Source organism: Lissotriton vulgaris, chromosome 11 (assembly GCF_964263255.1).
Source record: "Lissotriton vulgaris chromosome 11, aLisVul1.2, whole genome shotgun sequence".
NCBI lineage: Eukaryota > Metazoa > Chordata > Amphibia > Caudata > Salamandridae > Lissotriton > Lissotriton vulgaris.
The window spans coordinates 91,594,329-91,617,555 of NC_141699.1; the positions used below are offsets into that span (position 1 = coordinate 91,594,329).

The 23,227-nt window shown below is 43.0% G+C and overlaps 1 protein-coding gene across 1 annotated transcript in view; it reads left to right on the plus strand.

The window, feature by feature from the left end:
* Positions 1 to 23,227, plus strand: part of LOC147679018 (solute carrier family 2, facilitated glucose transporter member 11-like) — a 649,876-nt gene that overhangs the window by 199,493 nt on the left and 427,156 nt on the right. The window contains exons 4-6 of the mRNA XM_086942752.1: positions 7,766 to 7,890; positions 20,990 to 21,119; positions 21,526 to 21,674. Coding sequence (XP_086798878.1) covers positions 7,766 to 7,890; positions 20,990 to 21,119; positions 21,526 to 21,674 — 404 coding nt within the window. The remainder of the gene's footprint in view (positions 1 to 7,765; positions 7,891 to 20,989; positions 21,120 to 21,525; positions 21,675 to 23,227) is intronic.

Consider the following 23,227-nt stretch of genomic DNA (forward strand, 5'->3'; position numbering starts at 1 on the left):
AGCTATACCCCTCTTCACTCCCATCTTCGCCTCAGAGGAGGTGATGCAGGCCAAGCTTTAATGGTGGGCGAAACTACGCCATCAGCATTACTCCCTATGGGATTTCAGCCCACCAACAACTAAGGTTATACAGACCTATCCCTCCAACCCTCTACAGGTGTCCAGGTCATGTGCCCAGGTAAGAGAGCGGAAGGCTAGAGGCATATTGCTGTCGCATCTTCTCTGTTTGGGTCTGTCAGGACCCAGCAAATGTTTGGGGCTTGGGTCTGATCCTCTGCCTTTTTCCTGTGTCATATCTTTCCGTAGGCCCCTCCGGAGTCCTTTTGAGAGAACTCTATATGTTACTTCTTTGCTGCTTTACCAGACTCCATACAGTCCACTGGTGGATTAGCAGAGCATCCAATGTTTTACTCCTCTGGGTATTCTATATCAATAAAACAGCCGGCCTTGCAAGAAGTATGGAAACACTATATCAATACAATGAATATAATATAATATAATATAATATAATATAAATAATATAATATAATATAATATATCAGTGTTTGACAAATACTAAACACAGCCTAGATTCCAATGTATTCCTAAGCACATGGAGATAATGCAATCAGACGAATGATATGCAGAGCATTAAAGTAGTCCAAAAACGTCATCAGTTGATCATTCCTTTTCTTTTATTAATTTCTAAAAGATTTTCAGCACTCGATTTAGCCGACAGGTGTTTCGTCTGTACTCAAACTTTTTCAAGGCTGGAAGAATAAATATCATACAATCAATGTGCTATATATATACAACAAATCTTTTAGTTTAAAAATACCTAATATAAAAGGATAAAATGCCTCACAACCTTTGGTTTATCAGAACCATTCTAATTAGGTAGAAGAAGATAAAACCTTACACAACATCACAAAATCATTTCAGATCCCATTCAAAAATATATTAGATTTCTACTGATATTAGTCGAAGGGAGAAAAAATCAAAAGACAACCAGTGTTTGAATCCTCGGAAGAAAGAAAAAAGAAGATTGTGACTAAGACCATAGTCTCGTGTACATGCAAAAGATGAGGAAGAAAGTAGCATAGAATCGAGTGATTAACTTTGAAAAAGAGAGTTTCCAAAATATACCTAATACTGTGTTTTGTACCCGGACACCATAAACACAAGTGAATAAGTCCTTAATCTAAAAACTCAAAAAGAGATCCACCGAAATGGAAATAATGAAGCAGTAAAGTCCAATGTGGAAATGTCCAAGTAGTACGTCCGGTTGCGTCTTCCGAAGCCGATGTAACATGCTGACAACACCTCTAGGTAGTTGGGGCCTTATTTATGAAGGCCTTGCATCAGTTTTGCGCCGCCGGTGCGTCACTTTTTGTGACGCACCAGCGGTGTAAAAAATGCCCCCTTTTGCGCCATATTTAAAAAGTGACGCATCTAGGTAGATGCGTCACTTTTTAAAACCCTGCGCCACATTATACCTGCGTCAGGTATAATGTATGCAGAGGGGTCGTTCCCCCGCAAAAAGCCTCGTAATAGTGACGCAGTGAAATCTATGAGATTTCACTGCGTCACTTTTAGGATGCTATTGCGTCAAAATCTTGCGCCTGCCTCACAGCAGGCGTAAGACTGACGCAAGCCCTTTCACATGGGGCTTTCCCCATGTGGAAGGACGCATTGCTGGAGTTGCGTCACTTTTGTGGCACACTCCAGCAATGCATCACTTTTGCGCTTACAGATACGTCAGAAATACTGACGTATCTGTAACTCCTTGCGACATGATGCGTCATACATTAAATATGACGCATCAGGAATGTCGCAAGGAGTGCGCAGTGAAAAGTGACGCATCGCTGCTTTCACGCAGCGGTGCGTCACTTTTCATAAATGAGGCCCCAGGTGTTTTTAAGCTACTTTAGCACCTCGCTGTAAATATAGCAACAACATTATTCAGGCTAATTATTGTCAGTTATAGACACGCTGTCTTATTTGATGTGCGGTTCTTTCCCTCATAGGGAACACTACGACCTATCTATTTATTATAATATAATATAATACAGATTCAAGAGATTGACAGTGAGAGGAACAGATAATATGGACCAAGCCGAGACTGCCAAAAAGGGGAACAGATAGAACAATGCAATGAAAGACTGCCAATGAGGAGAAGATATTAAAGGCTAAGGAGGGACCATAAGTAGGCAGAACAGATAAGAGAGAATGAGCCAGACAGGTCTACTGGAATTATGTGATTGTGCGGCTGTGCCGTTATTCGCATGATTATTGATTTGACACAGTTGCCACATAATCAATCATCTGCTGAATAATCTGCAGATTGGTACTAAACAAATTGTTTCTAGCTCAAATGGACCAAAGTTACAAAAAAAGTTGCAACATATGTCAAGCACAGCGGAAGGCCTTTCACAAAGATTAACTGGCGTTCTTTCAGTTGCCTATTTCTGTATGTGGTTGTTAAACCGGTACTAATGAGGTGAAATCTTTGACCAGACATTATTAGCATGTGTAAAAATGACAAAATAATGAAGTAATACTTATTAATACTTAATAAAAACTATGCTGCAATATGCCTCATAATTTGCCTTTTATTGCAGAATAATGTTGTCAACTCTGCTGAATAATTTGCTGCTTGACTGCCACATAATTCCAGTGGCTCTGGGTAAAGAAACCAGCAAAAAAAGGAAAATATATTTTTGTATAATCAGAGCCTATCATATAGATTAACAGGTACTGTATAAACAAGCATTTGCAAAAACAAATACGTTTCACCTCTGCAGAATCTGTTGGTTTTGTCAATGTTTTTAGAGATGTTACACAGCAGTACATGCTTACACATTGCAGCATGGCCTAAAGTTTGAAACATCGCTGTAACATGGTCAACACAGATTGCAACATAACTCTTTTTTAACTTTCAAACTATTTTGTCCCTTTTTTTAAAACTTTTAAACTGCCTTGTGTGTGGGCTCTGAATCCACCTAGGCAGCATTCTCTGGCAAACTTATTACAGTAACTAAGTCCACACACCGCCATCTTTTGTGTATACTTAGATGCCAGAAAGTTGACCAAAGTAGTAACAGTATTCAAATGATAATAGCAGGCATTAAAGGCCAACGCTTTTGAAAGTATGCTGTGTCTCTTCCCATGACTGGTATATATCATCTATTGAGGAGAATGTAAATACTTTATATACTATCCACATGTGCTTCCCAAGCTGCATTTATGTATTGTATGTAAGCCTCACCAGAACAGTGTTCTACCTTAACTCCCAAATCCCCTCACACGAAAAGAAATTTTCAAGCGCGCGGTTCCTTTTCTCATGGAAGGTATTGTGGTCCTGCAAAACGGTCAAATCCTTAAGGAGCCCTGTACGCAGATGTGTGCACACCCAATAGCTCAAATGTTTGATTACCCCTATCCCTGGCATGGACAGGCAGCAGTAGCATCATACAGAGATGAATTTTCTGCCGCGTTTTTGTGCTTTCCACGTTCGTGCGATTTTTCTTATAGCAATTTTTTTTAAAATTAAAACACAGGCACACCGAGGCTATGCTTTGCTGCTATTACCATTATACAGATTGTGTGTATATGGAGAAGGAGAGAGTGCAATAAAGAGGGGAAGAATGAGAAGGGGAGAAAGGGAAAGGAAGTCGGAGAGGAGAGAAAATAGAAGAGAAAGGGGGAAGGAGAGAGAGAGAGGGAGTCCTAAAGAAAGAGAAAGCGAGATACATTCGGGAAGTAGAAAAGAGAAGTGCACAATTGCTGTTCACTTATGGCAGAAATTGCGAACTGCAGCGCGCAATTGACAAGGGAGGTGACAGATGAGAGTAAATGTGAGATGGAGACAAAGGAATAAGAAGGGGAAAGAGGGAGGACACAGAGAGAGGATTAAGAAGCTGTTTACTTTACTTGCTACTCAAGTAGGCATCTTTTTGCGAGCTGCTGAATTGCCAATTTGCCTGGTAAATATTCTTAATCTTGACTTGTCCGATGTACCGCGCTCATAGTTAAAAGATTTTGCACAGGTTGTGTGGTTAGACAAGGTTGGATTGGGATCACAATTACGCCCGGGCATTTTCAAAAAAGTGGCTCACGTCCCTGATCATCCCTTTCATGGATCACCATCTATCTGTTTTGTCTCACTGGAATCTTGCCGTAGTTTTTTGGTATAGTTTTCTGTAGTGTGAACTTGGCCCAAAGTCACTGGAGCAATGTACATAAGCACCAGTTACATAACACAAGATCAAATTAATTTTCATTTTCGGTATGAAGATTAAGGGCCCATTTCTGATGTGGTTTGGAAAGCTTTCCGATCGAATGTGTTTGGGAATGGTTTCCAACCGAATCGGATCAGGACAGTTCAACCAACCGAGTATGATTCATCCAAATGCTTCCAGATACGATTTGGTTGGACTCCAATTGACTTCAACAGGAGCCTTTGTTCCGACCAAATGCATAGGTCCCCATTGAAGAAAGTGGTGGCTGGGGAAAATTAGGCACCCTGTGGCAGGCATCCCTTGGTGCCTGCCACCCTGTGCATAGCTGGTAAGGGAAGACCCACGTGTAGCCCCACAGGCCCAATTGGGAAGGCTCCAGGTACAGGGGGCCTATACCAGGCCCCCAAAGTCTGATTCCGACTGCCGATACGAGTCGGAGGCACAATTTGGAAAAGCTGTCTTAATCCAGCATCGTACTCGGTCGTTTGGAAAAGCGGCCCCTAGAGACATACAATTCTGCTCTGTACAGCTTGGTCATTCCAAATGCCATCAGATTTGGATTTGAATATTCCTAGCCTAACTCACATCGCACTCGGTTGGTTGGAAACCTTTCCTAGTCGATTGGAAAGACACATTCCCAATCCGATTTGGACAGAGCAAATGCCGTTAGGAGGCCCAACTAACCGCATCAGAATCAGGCCCCAATGGATTTACCCAGAATCACAGGATGTTGAGCAGATGCTGGCACTTGAACCTAGTTTCAACATCTGCAACTCTGACCATAGCGCAATTTTATGCAACCCTCCGCTCTCCCCCAATAAGTCCTAATAGACACTGGGCCTGAGGTCACAACACCTGGCTTCTACGGAGGCCACTTCTCTTACTCACCCCCTCCCCAGCCCATTATAGACTCAGGGCATTTACCTGGAAAGGGAGGTGCCAAAAAGCACATTGCTGCTGCTCAAGGAAGGGGGAGCAGGTGAGAATGGCCCAATAAAACCTGACCCCTGTGAGGCCCCTGCATACAACCCACCCTTACGGGAGTCATGGCCTAAAAGTGATAGCCCGGCGGGGAATAACACTGCTTCTTGAAGGGCACACAAGGCAGGCTCTAAGGTGAGAATGCGCCAAAGGCTAAAGCAACACCTGGCCCCCAGCCTCAATCTTCAGCACTTATTTTGAAAAGACACAGGTCTGGGGGAGGCCACCAAGGTCCTCGTGCAGCCTAGGCTACTAAAGTATTTTAGGAACAGCGTTTAGTCAAGTAAAAACAATTTAAGCAATCCCAGGCGGGACTTGTTATGCAACATATGCTGGGACACAAGGTTTGGTATGACATCACATTTATTAACAGCATAAATGGAGTATCATAGTATATTTCTAGTAACAGTTCTTATGCTCGTGACAGTAAAATTTACATGGCATTGACAACAACAGTATGCAAAACTCCAAATTATTTAATTGCAGTGGAGGAGATTTGGTTGTAAGGTCGACTACGTTTCTATCTCATGAATGTGAGATCATCATCAGGATGGTACAAGTGTACAAGTGTGAGCAGGTAGAATCCATTGAGAGAAAACCCAGAAACCAAACAGTGGTCCCAAGATGGACAATTAAAAACAACAGCTTAACTTACAGATCTGGGAATAGATACCTATGCAATACTATTCAATTTGCAGGGGAAACAATTCGTTGAGTGGGCCGGTAGACAAGTTCGAGCGTTAGCGTCAGAGCACCGGAACTATTTCTAGAAATATACTATGATACTCCATTCATCCTGTTAATTAATGTGATGTCATACCAAACCTTGTGTCCCGGCATGTATTGCAAAACAATTCCTGGCTGGACTACTTCAAATTGTTTTTACTTGACTAAACATGGCTCCTAAAATACTTTAGTAGCCTAGGCTAACGGAGGACCTCAGTGGCCTCCCCCTGTCTTCAAAATACCTAATCCCCCCTGGTCTCAATATTGGGGTTCCCTTGTTGCTTGAAACCCAATCTAAAGCACGGTAGGAGAGTGACCAAGATACTGACGCCACATTAAAGTGGCCCGGTGGGGACTGGGAAAGAAAGCCAGTCTCTTGGGCTTGTTTACTGAGCCCCCCAAAAAATGGCCCACAGGTGACCCCAGGGCACTGGCCCATTGACCAATGCCCAAGTGCCCACCTTCCCAATCCGAGCCTGCGGTCACATAATGCACAGACAGAAGTGTGAGTAAATGACAATTGACAGCAGGCAGGCAGCGGGGGAGTAAAAGTCACAGCGGGAGGAAAGCAAGCGGGTGAAGGAGCAACGATAAAAAGCTAGGAGAGAAGACGGCCTGCAGATGCACCCATGTTTGATTGGAAATGAAAATAAAAAAATCCTACATTTGCTAACTTTTAGTCTCCATTTAAAAACATAGCAGATTTTAGTACATTTGCACAGTTTTTTTCCAAAACCATAGAAAGTTTGCAGAAACAAAGTAAAAATAGAAGAGAACGGGCAGGATAGAAGATGTGGCATACCAGCCTGAACTGCCAACTGTGGAGTTGGGGAGCCGGGTACAAGTCTCGTCCTTGACTCATAAGCACACTTGAAATGTGAGCTAACACAAAACGTGTAAATCAAAGACATCAGCGAATGCTGAAGGACTGTCAGAAATCACACTTTTACTGCATTGAGTTGTCAAAGCAAATAAATGCTGTGCAGCGTTACTCAAATAAAAGAAGTTCCCATCAAACCGGGCAGATGAGAACCAGTACTTTGGACATGGGAGACTAATAAGAGAGAAATACACTTAGAACAACAGGAAATAGAATGCCTACCAGTAGAAACAAGGGAAAGTAAAGGGACAAGCACACAGATCAATATGAAGTGGAGGGGGATGTAAGCCCTTTTAGGATATATTAAATGCAATAGATTTCACAAGCACAGCCCAAGCGCTGTGCAGGCGAAACCTAAGCACAAGTGCTTTGTAGGGAAAACCTAAAAAGGACACACTGCCAGTAACTGTAGTCTAATAAGAGACAGACAGTTTGAGGAACATGGAATAGTATAGACAGAGCTGTCAGTGAAGAGAGCAGATTCTAGAGTTAGGCAATCAGTGAGGGGAATGCGGGCTATATTTTAAGGAGAAACGGATGATCAGTGAGGGAAAGATGAACAATAATATTGGAAGAGACTGTCATTAAAGGTGGCACACCATACTATAGTATAAGAACCGACACGCAAAGGAACAGTTAATTTACTATAAATAGGCATACTGGTTCAAGGAAAAAATGCTTTTGAGGAACTGTAGTTGGGTTATGCCGCTGCCCCTTAGGCAGGAGTTAGAGTCGATGAGAATGTGAACTAGAGGTCATGGATGACAACATAGCACTCTTCTCAATTTAAATATCTAATTATCCTGGTCTTAAATTGGAAGAGCATGGAGACTGAAAGAGGTGTGGCAGCGAAAGCTGTAGAGAGAAAGGACAAGGGTGCGAGCCAGTGCAGGAGATCTGGCAGGGGGCAAGGATCAGCCTCACTCAGGTGTCATTCCCATTTCTCGCCATACTGCAGGAAGAGGACCATGCTGTACAACAACTTGGTGGCTGTCTTGGCTGCGGTCCTTATGGTGATCAGCAGGACGGTTGGCTCCTTCGAAGTGATACTTCTGGGAAGAATGCTATATGGGGTCAATGCAGGTAAGTAGGGGAGACTTGTGTATATCATGCATCAGGGGGAGGGGGATCATGCATACGGACCAAATGGAGAATTGCATTAAGCTGTGTTGTAGCCTACACATGGGACCACAGAAGGTCACACATGATGCTGTGCATGAGGCATACGTTGCTATGATTAGCGATCATATAATCATGCAGATTTATGGGCATCAATCTATTCATGGGCCACAAGTTGGGCTTCTCATGGGGATATGCATTGTGTGGCACATCTCTTAACCCATTAGGCTCAAGCAAATGGCTCTTGCATCAGTCTATGCATGGCATGCTTAGGGCCACAAATGGGATCATGCATCATGTTATGCACATTTCTGTGAGTGGTACATCAATGTATGCATGCCTGTAACACATTATATGAGACTACATACTTTCCAAGAACTATCCATGGACCATCTGCCTATTAATAGTACATTCTCCAAAGGAAGAGTCATGCAAACCTTCACTTTGTTACAGATATTAATGGGGCTCAGAACACACCATGGAAGCAGGGGTGGAGCTTGTGGTGGTTGTTAAGTGGAGTATAGTTACATACTTTTTGGGAAGAGGTGTATGGCTCATTGATGGTTGGCATGAGAGGTGTAGATTCAAGATGATTAATAAGGTTAGTGTGCCTTCAAGATGACTTATAAAAGGGGGTGGTTTAAGGATGATTGACAAAAGAGTTTGGCTGCATGATGGTTGCTAAAATGGGTATTGATCTGATGGCTTAGAGGAGTAGATGGCTCAGAGATGGTTTGCAAAAGGAGTTACTTTTGGGATTGCTGGAAAGAAGAAGTAGACCATGAAGGACTGGTATGAAGTATGTGGCTCAGGGATGGTCCATAAGAACAGTGTCGCTCAGAAATTATTGGCAAGAAGGGTATGACATAAACCTGGACTAAGGGATGGTGGGTAAGAGGCGTGTAGCACGGGACAGTAGAAATGATAGGCATAGTTAAAGGCTGGATCCTCAAAGGTGTGTGTCACAGGGATGTTTGGTAAGAGGGGTGGACCAATGGATAGCAAAAAGCTGTGAATCAGGGTTTTTTAGTATGATGCTTCAGGAATGGTTGGTAGAATAGATGTGTTTTATCGATAAATACTAAAAGAGGCGAGGCACAAGGATTTTTGATAAGAAGAGTGTGACTCGGATTTGGATAGTAAAAGGGTTGTCACTTGGGAATTGTTAGTAATAGTTGTGTGATTCAGGGACGGTTGGTTGAGATAGGTGTGGCTTGGGATGGTTCGTAAGTCAGATTTGACTTATAGATGAATAGTGAAACTCATTTGGCTTTAGGATGTTTGGTGAGAGGTTGTGTCTCATTGAAGTCTGACTCAGAGATGGGTTGTAAGAAAGTACACTCATGGATTGGTGGTAAAATGGATTTGGCTCAGGAGTAGATCATAAGAGGGTGTGACCCATTGATGGAGCATGAACAGAGTATGGCTAAGAGGATGTGAATCAGATATGGATAGTAAAAGGAATGTAGCTCGGAAAGGGAGGTGCTCAAGGATGGTTGGTCAGAGGGTTTGACTGGCAACAGTTGTTAAGAACAGTGTGCCTCAGGGATGGTTGGTAATAAGGATATTCCTCATTGATGGATATTAAAAGGGATGTGGCTTGGATAGTTGGCAAAAGGGAGTAACAGTGAAAGGGGGCATCTCAGAATTGTTTGCTGTGGTGGTAGGGCTCCAGGACAACTATGTAGGAACTGCCCTCAGGTATAGAAAATGGTTGAGGATGCTGTGGTGAAGCGTAGGAAAAATGTTCAGGGACGTTCATCGTAGCTTCCATATTCCTGCGTGGAATGCATGGATTTGAGGAGTTGGCAGTTTATTCCTGGGATTGTAACGATATGACATGAATACACCACAGCTGCTGCTGACCCCCAAGAACCGCGTTTCATTTCGTGACTTCTACAATTTGGCAATCCTCTACATTGAACCTTTTCATCTTCATTGTCATTTCATGATGGAGACCTGTTGCTCTAGAAAAATGACATTAGCAGACGCTGTGACAGCAGCGGATCAAATTACACTTCTTTTGGCTGAGGAAATCGTGCTGCCAACTAGCAGAGCTGAGGTATGTGATTGTGTTGGTGTTTTAGAGCAAGGTGTAAGCGCTAGGTGAAAAGTGCTATATCAACACAGTAATAAGGTTTTATTATCTGGAAAAAATCGGACTATTGACAGTCAAGAGCAACACAGGGAAGCAGTGTGAGTAGGCAAAGTTTGAGGCAAAGTTTTGAAGACAGTGTTACTTGAAAAAAAAGCATAACCACTTATGGTTGTGCCAGGTGCTGCATTCAAATTTTGATGTCGAGCCCAGTATTTTCACCATCTCGCTCGAGGGGTTCCATGCTCCACTTTGCATTTATGTTGATGGTTTCACCTGAAGGATTGGGGGTGTCAATTTGATGTACCACTCAGTGACATAAACACTACTTAAAAGAAAGACAAGCAGTGTTGGCTCAAGAGGCATGGTGCAGGCGCCATCTTTGGGAGGTGCAGCAGCAAGAACACATGTACCTGTAGGGATAGTCAGTGACGCGCACACTATTAAAAAAGCAGCTCAGGCGGCGTGGTACAGGCGCCATGTTGTAGTGCATACCTGACAGAGCAATCAGTGATGCGGACACTATTAATGTTTAAAAGAGGCAACAACAGTACTCCTCTGTCCAAGGTGTGGCAACGAGCACACATGTATCTGAAGGAACAATTAGTGACTTGCATACTATCAGAAAGGCAGATCAGGCAGCGTGGTGCTGGCGCCATATTTAAGTGTGGAACTGAAAGCCTCAGTGATGTGCAGACTATAAAGGTTTAACAGAGGCAACTGCCATTGTTTCTGGTCATACAAGTTCAATGAAATGCACCCTTTTTGGTGTCACAAGTGGAATCTGTTAGCATATCACAGTAATATGCACACTGATAACCAAAAAAGAGTGTGTCATTCGTAAATGTACAACAGAAGTAAAACCTAGTGCTTCTAGTGGAGATACTATACACAGATATACAGAAGTGTAGCAACATTGATTTTAGTGATGAAGTGTCAGTGTGTGTGTGGAGAAAATGTTATATTCATTGAGTGTGTAAACACTGGAGGGAACAGCATTAATGCAGAGGGTTATTGCATCCCTGCCTTTCTTGAAAATGCCAGGTGATCTTCCTATCAGTTAGAAAACATTGTACGGGGCATTAACAAAACATTTGGGCCTCATTGGAGGTAATAGATATTGTCCTGAAAGGAAAAGGATTTTATTGGAACACAACTTGGGTCTTGAAGGGCGGGCAATCTAAGAACAATTTCCAGAAGTGCATAAGCGGTCAGAAGAGGAAAATAAACTTGATGAGTACCAAGAGGCTGTGAAAAAAATAGAAAAACAATCTGATACACAACCAAACCTGAAAGCCAATAAGCACACGCTCTTCACTCGTGAGCAGCACCAGGAACAGTCAACAGACATGCATGTGACAGTCTTATGTATGTTGGCTGCTGATTGTGAATTTGGGGAAGTCACATTCAGCTGCTAAGAGACCAAATAGTAGTCAGATGCTAGGACAAGAATATATAGGAGAAATTACTCAAATTGAAAAATCCTTCCTTGTTAGAGGCTATTGATATCATGAAAAGTATTGCGATTTCACATAAAGCATCAAAAGAACTAGTACAAAAAGATCAGAAAAAATTACCAAAGATCACAATGCATGGAAACTAGGAACTAAGAAGAAGAGGCAAGGGGTGTATAAAGAGGAGAAAAATCCGAATCCATAAAAAAAAAATTAATTTTAGGTGTGGGTTCCCATATTATACATCAATTGTTCATCAGTGCCCAGTAAAAAATGCAACCTGTCGAAACCTGTCGAAATTGTGGGAAAGTAAGACACTTTGTCATAGTAAAAAGAGCAGCTTGGGTGCCCTAAGAAAGAATTAAAGTGATGATGATTGGAATGAGTTAACTGAAAAGACAAAGGATGTAGTATTGATTGTGAGTGGGGTAGAAGGAATTGTGGTGTGTTGATCGATATGGGGAGATTGTAGATGGAAAAAATAGACCTACTAGTGGATTGTAGTGTCAAAAAAACTCATTACTGAGGATTTGTTAACTATCAAATGGTGGAAGAAAGAGCACTTACCACTGTACATGTGCCCCGTATCATGTGAGGGAAAGAAAATTGATTTAGTGGGCTATTCAAAAGTTAATTTCAATTTAAGGGCAGAAGCATTGTTGGAAAGGTGTATGTCACAAGAAAGGGACTGAACATTTTGGGATGGTACCATCAAGCTTTGTTCAGAATTACACTGACACCTGGAAGGAGAGTAATAGTTTAACTTTTTAATGACGAGAAGCAAATGCTGCCCCCTGGTAAGGTTTAAGATAATTGTTTGTGGGTGGAAAAATTTAAAGAAGTGTTTAAGAGCAGTTTGAGGAAATCAAAGCATTAAAGCAAAAGATGTGTGTGAAGGAAGGAGTGGCACCCATTAAGCATAAGATGAGACACATGTTTTTCAGCATTAGAAGAGAATTGGTGGAGATGCTAAGGAAAATGTTCATGGATAGGATGATTCTACCCATGGAATCATTATTTTGGTTATCCACGTTAATGATTGCTAAGAAGACAAAATGAAGAACTATGAATCTGTATTGACCTAAGAAGTTTTAATGGGTAGACTCTCATCTGTTACCATGCATTGATGACATTGACATGAATTTTTCAAGTTCACTTGTATTCAGTAATTTTGACTTAGCATCAGCCTATCACCAGTTGAGTCAGACCAGGCAAATAGGTATCGTACAGCATTTGTTTCTCCAATTGGATTGTTCCAGTTCAAGAGGCTGGCTTTCAGTTTGGCTTTGCCTGTATCCATTTTGTAATGCATTAAGGAGTCAGGAAAGTAAGTAAGTAAGTAATCTTTATTTGGCATAGTTACTTAAAACCATTGCAATATAAAATGGATTAAGAACAGAAAAAATAAAACTGCAGTTTTAAAAGAATCAGAAATTAAAATGTTCACATTTCCTTATGACAATTGTGCATATATTTGGACTTCGTATTTGTAAAGTATTGCTCAATGTCCTCATGAACTCATGAAGTCCGTAAAACAGTCAGCAGAGTGATGTCAAATCAGTTGAACTGGGACAGTTGTGGGTTAGGTTTTTTGGCATCTTCTTTTCAACTGCCTTCAGAAATTTTACAAAGCTGCAATTCAAGCCAGGGTCATTAGGATGAAAACAGGCAAGGACCGCCGTCCTTCTTGTGTGGATCCCTTGCCGATTGAAGTGGTGTTTATGCCAGCATTTCCGTTCGTCCCGTAGTTTTTCACAAGAGCATATCAAGTGCAGCATGTCCTCTTGTGCCAAGCCGCATAGCCGACAAAGGGGGTCAGCTTTGATTTTGAGCCAGTGTGGGAGATTTTGAGTACAAGGCAGCAGGCCCAACCTGTGCCTTAGAAAACACATCTTGACACTTTTGGAGTATCCCTCGGCCAGGTAGCGCTGTTGTGCTTTAGTTGTGTACGAATTCAGGGTCAGCCAGCCATGTGTTCTTTTCGAGAGGGCTTCCTTGTCTTGCAGCCATGATTGTAATTTGATTGATTTTTTAACCAATTTTTTGAATATTGTGTGATTTGTTGGAGTGTTCCAGAGCTGTTCTAGAACTGTATTCGTCAGGCTGCCCGTGAGGTACTTAGCTGCTGCTGAGGAAGGATGCTGTTCTAACTCCTTCCACAGGTGTTCATTCAGAGTTCCTTGTTTTGATTTCCTCACTTTATCCCAGGCTATCATATAGGCTCCCTGCCTTGCCAGGAACTGTTGGTCAATGCCGAATTCGAGCCTGATTTGAGCGGGTGAGGTTTGCTTGGGTAGACTGAAAATGATTCTGTATGCAGCTGTTATAGTATTGTCAAGGGTCTTGGCATCCCTTCCTCTGAGTGCCTCACTCCCATAGGTAATTGATGGGAGAAGTTTAGCACGAATTACTTGCGTCAAGGGTAGGAGAGAGGGGCCGGAAAGTTTATGATTTAGCGACTTCAACGAAATCGCTAGCGAAAGTCCTCTCCCTCGTATACTTGTTCTCTGGACCGAGAACTGCCCACCGTTGTCGATCTTCACTCCTAGGTATTTGTATGTTGGGGTGTCTTCAATTCTTGTCGTATTCCAATGCCATGGTGTTGGTTTCCTTTTTTTCTTGCTAATGGTCATTGTTTGGGTTTTCCCCAGATTTATTGTAAGATCGTTCTTACTTGAATACCTTTGTGTTGCATCCAAAAGATGTTGAAGTCCTACCTTAGTGTGGCTTATTAGGACGATGTTGTCTGCGTATAGTAGACAAGGTAGCTGGAGCCCTCCTAGTTTAGGGGCGTGGGAGTTACAACCATTTAGTATTGGGACAAGGTCTCCTAGGAACAGGTTGAAAAGTGTGGGGGCCAGGACGCAGCCTTGCTTTAGGCCCTTATTGGTCTGTATGGGCCTTGACAAGGCGGATCCGTCCCCTAGTTTTATCTGTACCCAGGTCTCTGTGCGCAGGTTGATGAGCAGGTCCAACAGGGGTCTCGAGATCCCCCAGTCATTCAATTTGGACCACAAAAGCTTCTGGTTTATGTTATCGAAAGCGGCCTTGTAGTCGATGAAGCAGAAATGGATGGGCATTTTGTTAGATTCTGCTTTGTCTATGAGCATGCTCATGCTCAAGATGTTCGTCATCGTGCCTACTGACTTAGCGAAGCCTGTCTGGTTGGCTGGGATTAAGGATCTCTCTGTAGCCCAGGCCGTCAGCTCCTCGAGTAGGGTACCTGCAAAGTATTTTGCCTCGTTATCAATTAAAGCCACCAGTCGATAGTTATGTGGGGAAGCCTTATCTCCTTCTTTATAGATTGGGGAGATGATAGAGCCCCTCCAGGACCTTGGTATGATGTTGGATTGTCTTATTTCCAAAAAGACGGGTTCCAGGGCTGCTGCCCAGCCTGGCACATCTTGTTTATAAAGAATAGGAGGTATACCATTTGGCCCTGGCGCTCCCTCCTTTCTTCCTTTTTTGATTTGGCGCTGGATAGTGCTTTGTGAGTTCGGCAAGTTCTCAATATCGTTTGGAGTATAACATTCTGTGGGCCTTGTGTCGTTAATTGTTGTATGATTTTTATAAATGGCAGGCTCGTAGTGCTAGTTATTTCCTTCAGCCTGACTAAAATGGGTGCCGAGAAAGCTTGCCCAGATGTCCTCTGAGATGTTTGATGATTAAGGAGTCTGTGTTACAACATATTAAAGGTGTGGTCACATTTCAGGATTGTTATGTTATGTTATGTTATGTTATGTTATGTTATGCAGGGGTTTTGTATAGCGTGCGGCTACTCGGAAGAGTGTCCCGACGCTTTGGATTGCACACTAATCTCACAACACAACAGGGAAAATAAGAAACAGAGATAAAAGAAACCTAATAGGGACCGAAACTAAGAGGAAAAGAGCCAGGTTTTAAGCCCTTTCCGAAAGGCCAACAAATTAGGAATGCTGCGCAGGGACACAGGCAGTTTATTCCATAACTGAGGCGCTAGTAGTTTAAAAGAGCGGCCTCCGATGCGGGCTCTCTTCACGCGAGGAACCGCCGCAAGAAACAGGGCTTCAGACCTGAGCGACCTGGCAGGCAAATAAAAGGCCAGCCTCTTCTGCAGGTATTTTGCTCCGGAGGCGTGCAAGGCTTTGTGCGCCAGAGTAAGAGTTTTAAAAATTATCCGCTTCCGGACAGGGAGCCAGTGCAGAGCCTCCAGAAGACCCGAGGCTCTGGCACGGCGAGATAGTCCAAAGATGGCCCGTGCTGCCGAATTCTGGACAACCTGTAACCGTTGGAGCAGATACTCTGGCAAGCCGAGATAAAGGACGTTGGAATAGTCGATTCTCGAGCCTATAATCGCCTGCACCGTGATCTTCCTATGTTCCTCCGATAACAGGGGAAGGAACTTACGTAGCATCCGGAGTAGGCCAAAGCAGGTACCAGTGAGACCGATTACCTGTGAACGTAGTGTGAGGCCATTATCGATCTTAATCCCAAGGTTTTTAGCCACCTGGGACGAACTTGCTGGTGGAAACATGTTCTCAGGCCACCACACTTTCCAGTCCGGATCCGAACTGCACCCAAAAAAGAGGACCTCGGATTTATCCGAGTTGCACTTGAGGCTGTTGTGATGGAACCATTGAAACACAGCCTCAAGGCAACCCTGGATCCTACCTCCATCGAAGTCCGCACCCCTCTCACAGGTGAAGAGGAGCTGGGTGTCATCGGCATAAGAAACGATCTGGGCCCCGAAAGACTCCGCCAATGCCGCCAGAGGGGTCATGAAGATGTTAAATAGAGTTGGACTCAGGACAGAGCCCTGAGGAACTCCGACACCCAATGGCGACATCTCGGCGGAGCAGGCAGAAGCCCAGACCGTTTGTCGACGGCCTGCCAGGAAAGATCGAAACCACTGGAGCACCGTCCCTCGGAGACCAGCCTCTGAGAGTCTTGCAAGAAGACCCTCATGAGGGACGGTGTCAAAGGCCGCCGACAGATCTAGCATCACCAGCATCGCTCTCCCGCATACTGATAGAAGCAAAAGACTTGTAAGAGCACAATGGAGTTTTACAAACCATTTTAGAAAGACTTGACATGGCACAAATTGTTGCAAATATTGAGAAGTGTGTTTTTTCAAGGTCTCATTAAAGGAAAGGGGACAAGGGGTGCTTGTAGGTCCAGCATATGAGCCCCTCAAAATATTAATTGTAACAAATAGGTATGCAGTTCCTTTAGACAAAGTCACAAAATGAGAATATATGGTTGGTTGGTCTAGAGTACAAAGGGGCGGATGGGAGTCTGCTCCTTTTGGAACTGGGGCCCTCACACACCCAATTGGGTATCATGCTTCATCATCGGGCTCGCTCTTCATCTGGCTGGTGCTGCAATGCTTGATTGGCACCCATATAGGGGCCGTTTGTCAGAGATCTTTTATTCCAAGCCGTAAGGTAAAGTGGGGGTATTGGGCTGTGAAGTGTAGGTCTAACATTGAATATCTAGGTCATGTGATATCTGAGAAAGGGGGTGAAACCAAGTCGAAGGTTGCTGGATGCCATTAAACAGGCTCCCGTTTCAGAAAACAAGGAACAAGTTTCTTTGTGTCTATGTGGTGTATTCAAAGTTTATCAGATTTTCTCAGGCATGTTAGAAAACTTACGGGTGATGCGTAAGAAGAACAATGTTTTTGAGTGGAATGAAAGTTTCAACATGGAATTCGAACATTAAACAAAGAAATTGGGTCTGCCAAGGTTTTCGCGCCATTTGATCCAGGCTGTCAGTGTTTAATCCCTGTAGATGGCAGAAACAGTCGGGTAGGGGCAAACTTGCCACAGTTGAGTAGCAAAGAGTAAAGGAGAATCAGGTTCCCCTCAAGAGCACTGAGGGACAATAAAAAACCGGTCTACATGATCGAGAAAAATTTGTTGGCCTGTTGTTGGGCGGTAAAATGATTAAAAAGGTTTGTGCGGGTAGGAAGTTTACTGTTAGTTAACATATTGGATAGTTGTGTCATGAAGGATCATTTACCAAGAATAGCTGGATTAGGTTCGCAGTTTTTGCAATATTATTTTGCATCCAACACATACCAGGTGGAAAGAAGATAAGGACAGATTATCTGTCAAGAGCACCTCAGGGGGGAGACATGTTAGCATTTTTGTTCAGTGAAGAGGATGATGATGAATGTCTCATTGCTGCTATTGAAGTTTCTTGTGTAGGTGGGATTGAGAAAGTGAGTGGTTTGAGTGTTTGAAGGCAGATGAGGATTTGAAATTGGCGAAAAAATACTTGGCAGAAGGATGGCCTAAGGTGATGTTATCACAATCCAGATTTACAAAAGTATTTAATGGTGGCTGATGAGCTAACTTTGGAAAAAGAGAACATTGTAATGAGAGGAGACTAATTTGTACCGCCCAGTCTATTACACAGCAAAATTGTACCTGATGGGCATGAGAGCATTTAGGTCAGACAAAGACCAAGAGGAAAATAAGAAGTGTGTAACGGTGGTCCAGCGTGGACATAGAAATATTTCATGCTGTCAGTGAGTGTGTAATATATGCTACTAGTGATAAGTCCTTGAAGACAAAGACACCTCCACTTCAGCCTGTTGAACTACCAGAAGGACCTTGGTCAAAGTTAGCCATAGATTCTATTGAGCCATTAGGGTGCTCCTACCCAGTCAAAAATGTGTTATAGTTGTTTTTGGCTATTGCAGTAATTTGTGGGAGGTCGAATGTGTGCAGGAGCCAAATACTAAAGCTGTGATTTTGTTTTTACAAAAATATTTTATCTAAGGAATTAGTGTCAGATAATGGGGTGCAGTTTGTGTTAGGTGAAATGAGAGAATTGTTGACAACATGTTGCATTACACATGAATGGGTGCCTTTATATCACCCACAAGCAAAATGCCTTGTATAAAAAATGAACCATATATTGGTGGAGTGTGTGCAGTGGCGATCAAAAATAGATCTGACTTATGCAAAGCTGTTGACAGCATTTTGTTCTCCCACTGTACAATTCTTAATAATGTTACTGACAAGATCCCATTTGAAATCATGACAGCCGTTTACCTGCACTTGTGATTTGTCCATCATGGTTGAAAGGCTGGAGGATCAGGTCTGAGCACAAATGAGTAACAGACTTGGAAATTTGTGCAAAAGTGGAAAGGTCTCAGATGAAGATAAAACACTATTTTATGGTAAACATGATGTCAGAACGAATATTAGTAAAATTCAGGTGGGCGATTGGATTCGCAAAAACAAAACTGCATATGTACCAAAGGGGTCATCAAAGTTTAGAGACCCCGTTGTGGTAGAGGCTGTTCAGGGGCGTGTGGTCAGAGTGAAGAAACATGAATGGTGGAATCTTAGAGTAGTGAAAGTGCATAAGGGAAATGACCACTAACTAACTACTTTAGACCAGGCACTACGAGTGACCATCCTCAAGCTAGACAATATGGTAATATGTTGTCACCAGGAGACGGGGGAGCCTATCAAGGCAATACCAGAGAAAAGAGGATTATAAGGATACCTTCGAAGTTTCACGCATAGCATACTGATACTGGCAGGGTATGCTCAGACGTGAGTCCCTTGCTCACTTTGCCACTGGATTCAAGCAAGCCGGGCTGAAGACGGCTGGAATGCCAGAAATCGGTCCTCGGAAGCTTGTTTCCGGTCCAGGGAAGACAGCTTGGCAGTTCGGGCTGGACTGTTCCCATGAGGCACAGGGTCAGGCTGATTTGCATATAGCCATGTCTGAACTGGGGTGGCAGAGTGGGCTAAAGAACGGTGATGGATTAAACCCAGATCTTTTGACTGGGTGTGAGTGTTTGATTGATTCAGATGCTCCGTCCATCACCACCCCCTTTTGTACCGCTTTTGGCCGCCATAAGTGTGGCAGGGTATGCTCAGACGTGAGTCCCTTGCTCACTTTGCCACTGGATTCAAGCAAGCCGGGCTGAAGATGGCTGGAATGCCAGAAATCGGTCCTCGGAAGCTTTTTTCCGGTCCAGGGAAGACAGCTTGAACCAACCCGGAGACCAACCCACCCAACCATATGCTGAACATTCTCCCCCCTTGAACACCCTCAACGACTGGAACCACAAGTCAGCGCCGTATCCTCATCCTGCTTCAACATTCTCCGCATGCTCAAAAAAACATTTCGCTGGATCCCCACCGAAACCAGAAAAACAGTCACCCATGCTCTGGTCACGAGCCGACTGGACTACGGAAACACCCTCTACGCAGGTACTACCGCTAAACTCCAGAAGAAACTCCAACGAATCCAAAACGCCTCAGCCAGGATCATATTAGACATCCCGCGCAACGAACACATCTCTGGCCACTTGAAAGACCTCCACTGGCTACCCGTCAATAAGAGGATCACTTTCCGACTGCTAACCCACGCACACAAATCACTCTACGACATCGGACCAGAATGCCTCAACTCACGACTGTCCTTCTACACCCCCTCCCGCCAACTACGTTCTTCCAGCCAAGCCCCCGCCACTGTACCTCGCATCAACAAGACCACCATGGGAGGCAGATCCTTCTCATACCTGGCTGCTAAAACATGGAACTCACTCCCCACTTACCTTCGCCTTACCCAGAACCACCTAGCATTCAGAAAGCAACTTAAAACGTGGATATTTGACAAGTAATTCCTCCTCCCCTCCCTAAGCGCCTTGAGACCCTCTGGGTATGTAGTGCGCTATATAAATTCCTTGACTTGACTTGACTTGACTTGGCAGTTCGGGCTGGACTGTTCCCATGAGGCACAGGGTCAGGCTGATTTGCATATAGCCATGTCTGAACTGGGGTGGCAGAGTGGGCTAAAGAACGGTGATGGATTAAACCCAGATCTTTTGACTGGGTGTGAGTGTTTGATTGATTCAGATGCTCCGTCCATCACCACCCCCTTTTGTACCACTAGCATACTGTTACTGGTATGATGCGTATGAATTACTCCCTTCGATGCTGATGACGAGCTCAGCTCGTCATCAGCCACGGGGGGCGTGTGCGGATGATGAGCTGAGCTCGTCATGTAACGCGGCTTTTGTAAAAAAGCCACGCAGCGCAAAAATGACCGCAGCAGCGATGCGGTTAAATGCGCATTTCATCTGACAATCTTAATATTATTTGCACTTAGCATGAATAGTTTGTGCATTTCTTAGGATTAACATTATTAGTTTCATTATTGTTTTCCTGGGGGTGGTGAGTGTGTATGTAATACTATGCACAGGTATGCTTAGATTATTATGTGTGAGGAGGGACGTTGTTGCGGTGATGTGATGCTTAGGAATGATGTTTTGGAAAGTTCATTATAGGTTCCACATTCCTATATGGAATGTATGGGTTTAAGGTGTTGGCAATTTATTCCTGGTGTCGTAATGATATAACATGAATAAACTACAGCTGCTGCTTGCATCCAAGAACTGCATGTGATTTCTTGACTTATGTAGATGGCTAGATTAGCTAAATAGGGCATTATTTTGTGTTCATTTTCTTCTTGAATTTACAGTCGTGTTCTGATTCTACTCCTACAGGTTTGGGTCTACTTTCACACATTATGTACATAGCGGAGTGTGCCCCACGGAAGTTGTGGGGAATGATCACTGTGTCTGCCTCACTCTTCATCGCTGTTGGAAAACTCATCGGACTTGCCTTTGGAATGAGGTAGCCATGACATTTGAAAGCTACTGAACAAAGCATAGAATCTAGCGGTGTTTTATGAATGAAACTCAAAAATGTTCTGTAACTTTAGAATAACTCCAACGTGAATTTTGATATTGGGTAACACAACTCCCACTTGGAGTTTTATGTGTCTGTAAATAGTATAATAATGCCATCCATATCATATTTTTCCTGCTGCAGCCTTTAATATTGTTCATTGCTGCTGATGGTTCTTCTAGGCGTCACGGTTGTTCCTCACCTTGACTTCTTTGTCTGTACCAATTTCCAAAAGCCACAATTTCTTTCTACACATACTGTGCTCATATGCCTTTGGCCGTGGCTAACTCAATATGTGATAGAAAAGCAACTTCCGAAATGATACGCTCAAGCTACCTTTTTTCTCTTTTAGTGAGTACCTGGCTTCGGAAGCTGCCTGGCCTTTCCTTATGGCAAGTAGTGGAATTCCAGCACTGGTACAACTGGTTACACTGCCATTTTTTCCAGAGTCACCCCGGTATCTCTTAATTGACATGGATGACAAAGAAGGCTGCTTGAAAGGTGAGGTAAAAGGACCATCCTCAGTAGAACTGCCCTGGGCCTGGAGTCACTATTCCTCTTTCTGTGGAATTAGTTAAAGTAGACCGTGCACCAGCCATGGGACTGGAGATACTGTAGCTTGCATTTGTGTTCCTACCTGATGTACCTCAGTACCATTTGCATCCGGCGATCCCTAGCCAACTTGGAACAGATGAGAGTGCTTCCTAGTACCATGCTCCACTCTGTTTCTGGATCATGTAAGTGATATGGCACAGCCATGTGCTCAACCAAGGTACAGCCCTCTTGAGTGACTCAATCTGTGGTGGATCACCCCTGTCTGTCTTAACATTGGGCTGGGTCTCAGGCATCATATACCACCTTCATTGACCACATCAGGTAGGCAAAATTCCTGCTTTCAGGTCATTCTCATGTCTCCTCCTCTGTTCCATCTAAAGATATGCAAGAAAAATTATGTGCACAAGCAAAAAGTCTGGGGTGTCTTCTATAGTAGTTCATACACAACTCGGTGAATGATGAAAAATTCCACTTCAACAGATCTTCAAAGATTGGATTACAATAAATGTATTTGTGGGATAATTCTTAAACGATTACTTAAAAATGAAAGTTATTTTACTTTTGCATCGTCTTTCGTTATTCTTTTATGAGGAACAAATACCATGGTTCTTGACAAACTCCGGGATAAAACCGGAAGTAGGAGAACAATTTTAAAAAGTATATGTGAACAGTAACAGAGAGAGAAATGTATAATCTTTATATCAGTTTATTTTATTTACTTTTTCTAAATCATTTCAAAGAGACCTTAGAAACTTATATTTGGACAGAAAATATAAAACATTTGCCACATTTCAAACAGTCTCATATTGATAAATGTCCATATGCAGTTCGGCAGTGTTTGCCTTTAAGCAAACAAGCATTCCCTTCCACTACTTAAGCATATACGCGTCATTAGGGTGTATGGGTATGGGATGCTGGCATCTGTAGTCATATGAATGCTGTTTTGCACCATGTGTTTGGTTTCCTTTGATCAAAAACAATGTAATCATTTTCACACTTCCCATGAAATCATACAAGCAATATATTCTTATTCATTACAATACCCAATATATATTTCATAAATCGAAAATCTAGTTTTCTGACTTAGGTACCTTCTTTATATTGAATTCTGGCTGTTGTAGTTAAGCAGAACAAATAATTCACATTAAAAAAACCAAGCCAAATCTCGCTCATCATTTAATTCTTCCGGTTGTAATGGGTACAATTTTTCCATCTCATATGACTTGTGAAGGTATATTTTTTCCATGTCACCATTTATCAATGATAATCGTATTATTTAACAAATATGATACTGTAATGGAAGAATTTGATATTGTGGCTCTCTAAATTGTCACACCAAATTAGATTTAGCGTTACAAATTCAATGGAAGACACACGTTCGACATACTCTTTCCTCCAATGGCACATCGTTAGGTAGACTAAATTCTCAGAGTTACACAAAACATATTACTGGATAGGAATAAAGTGCCTTGTTTGTGGGTGTTGTATGCTGAGACACA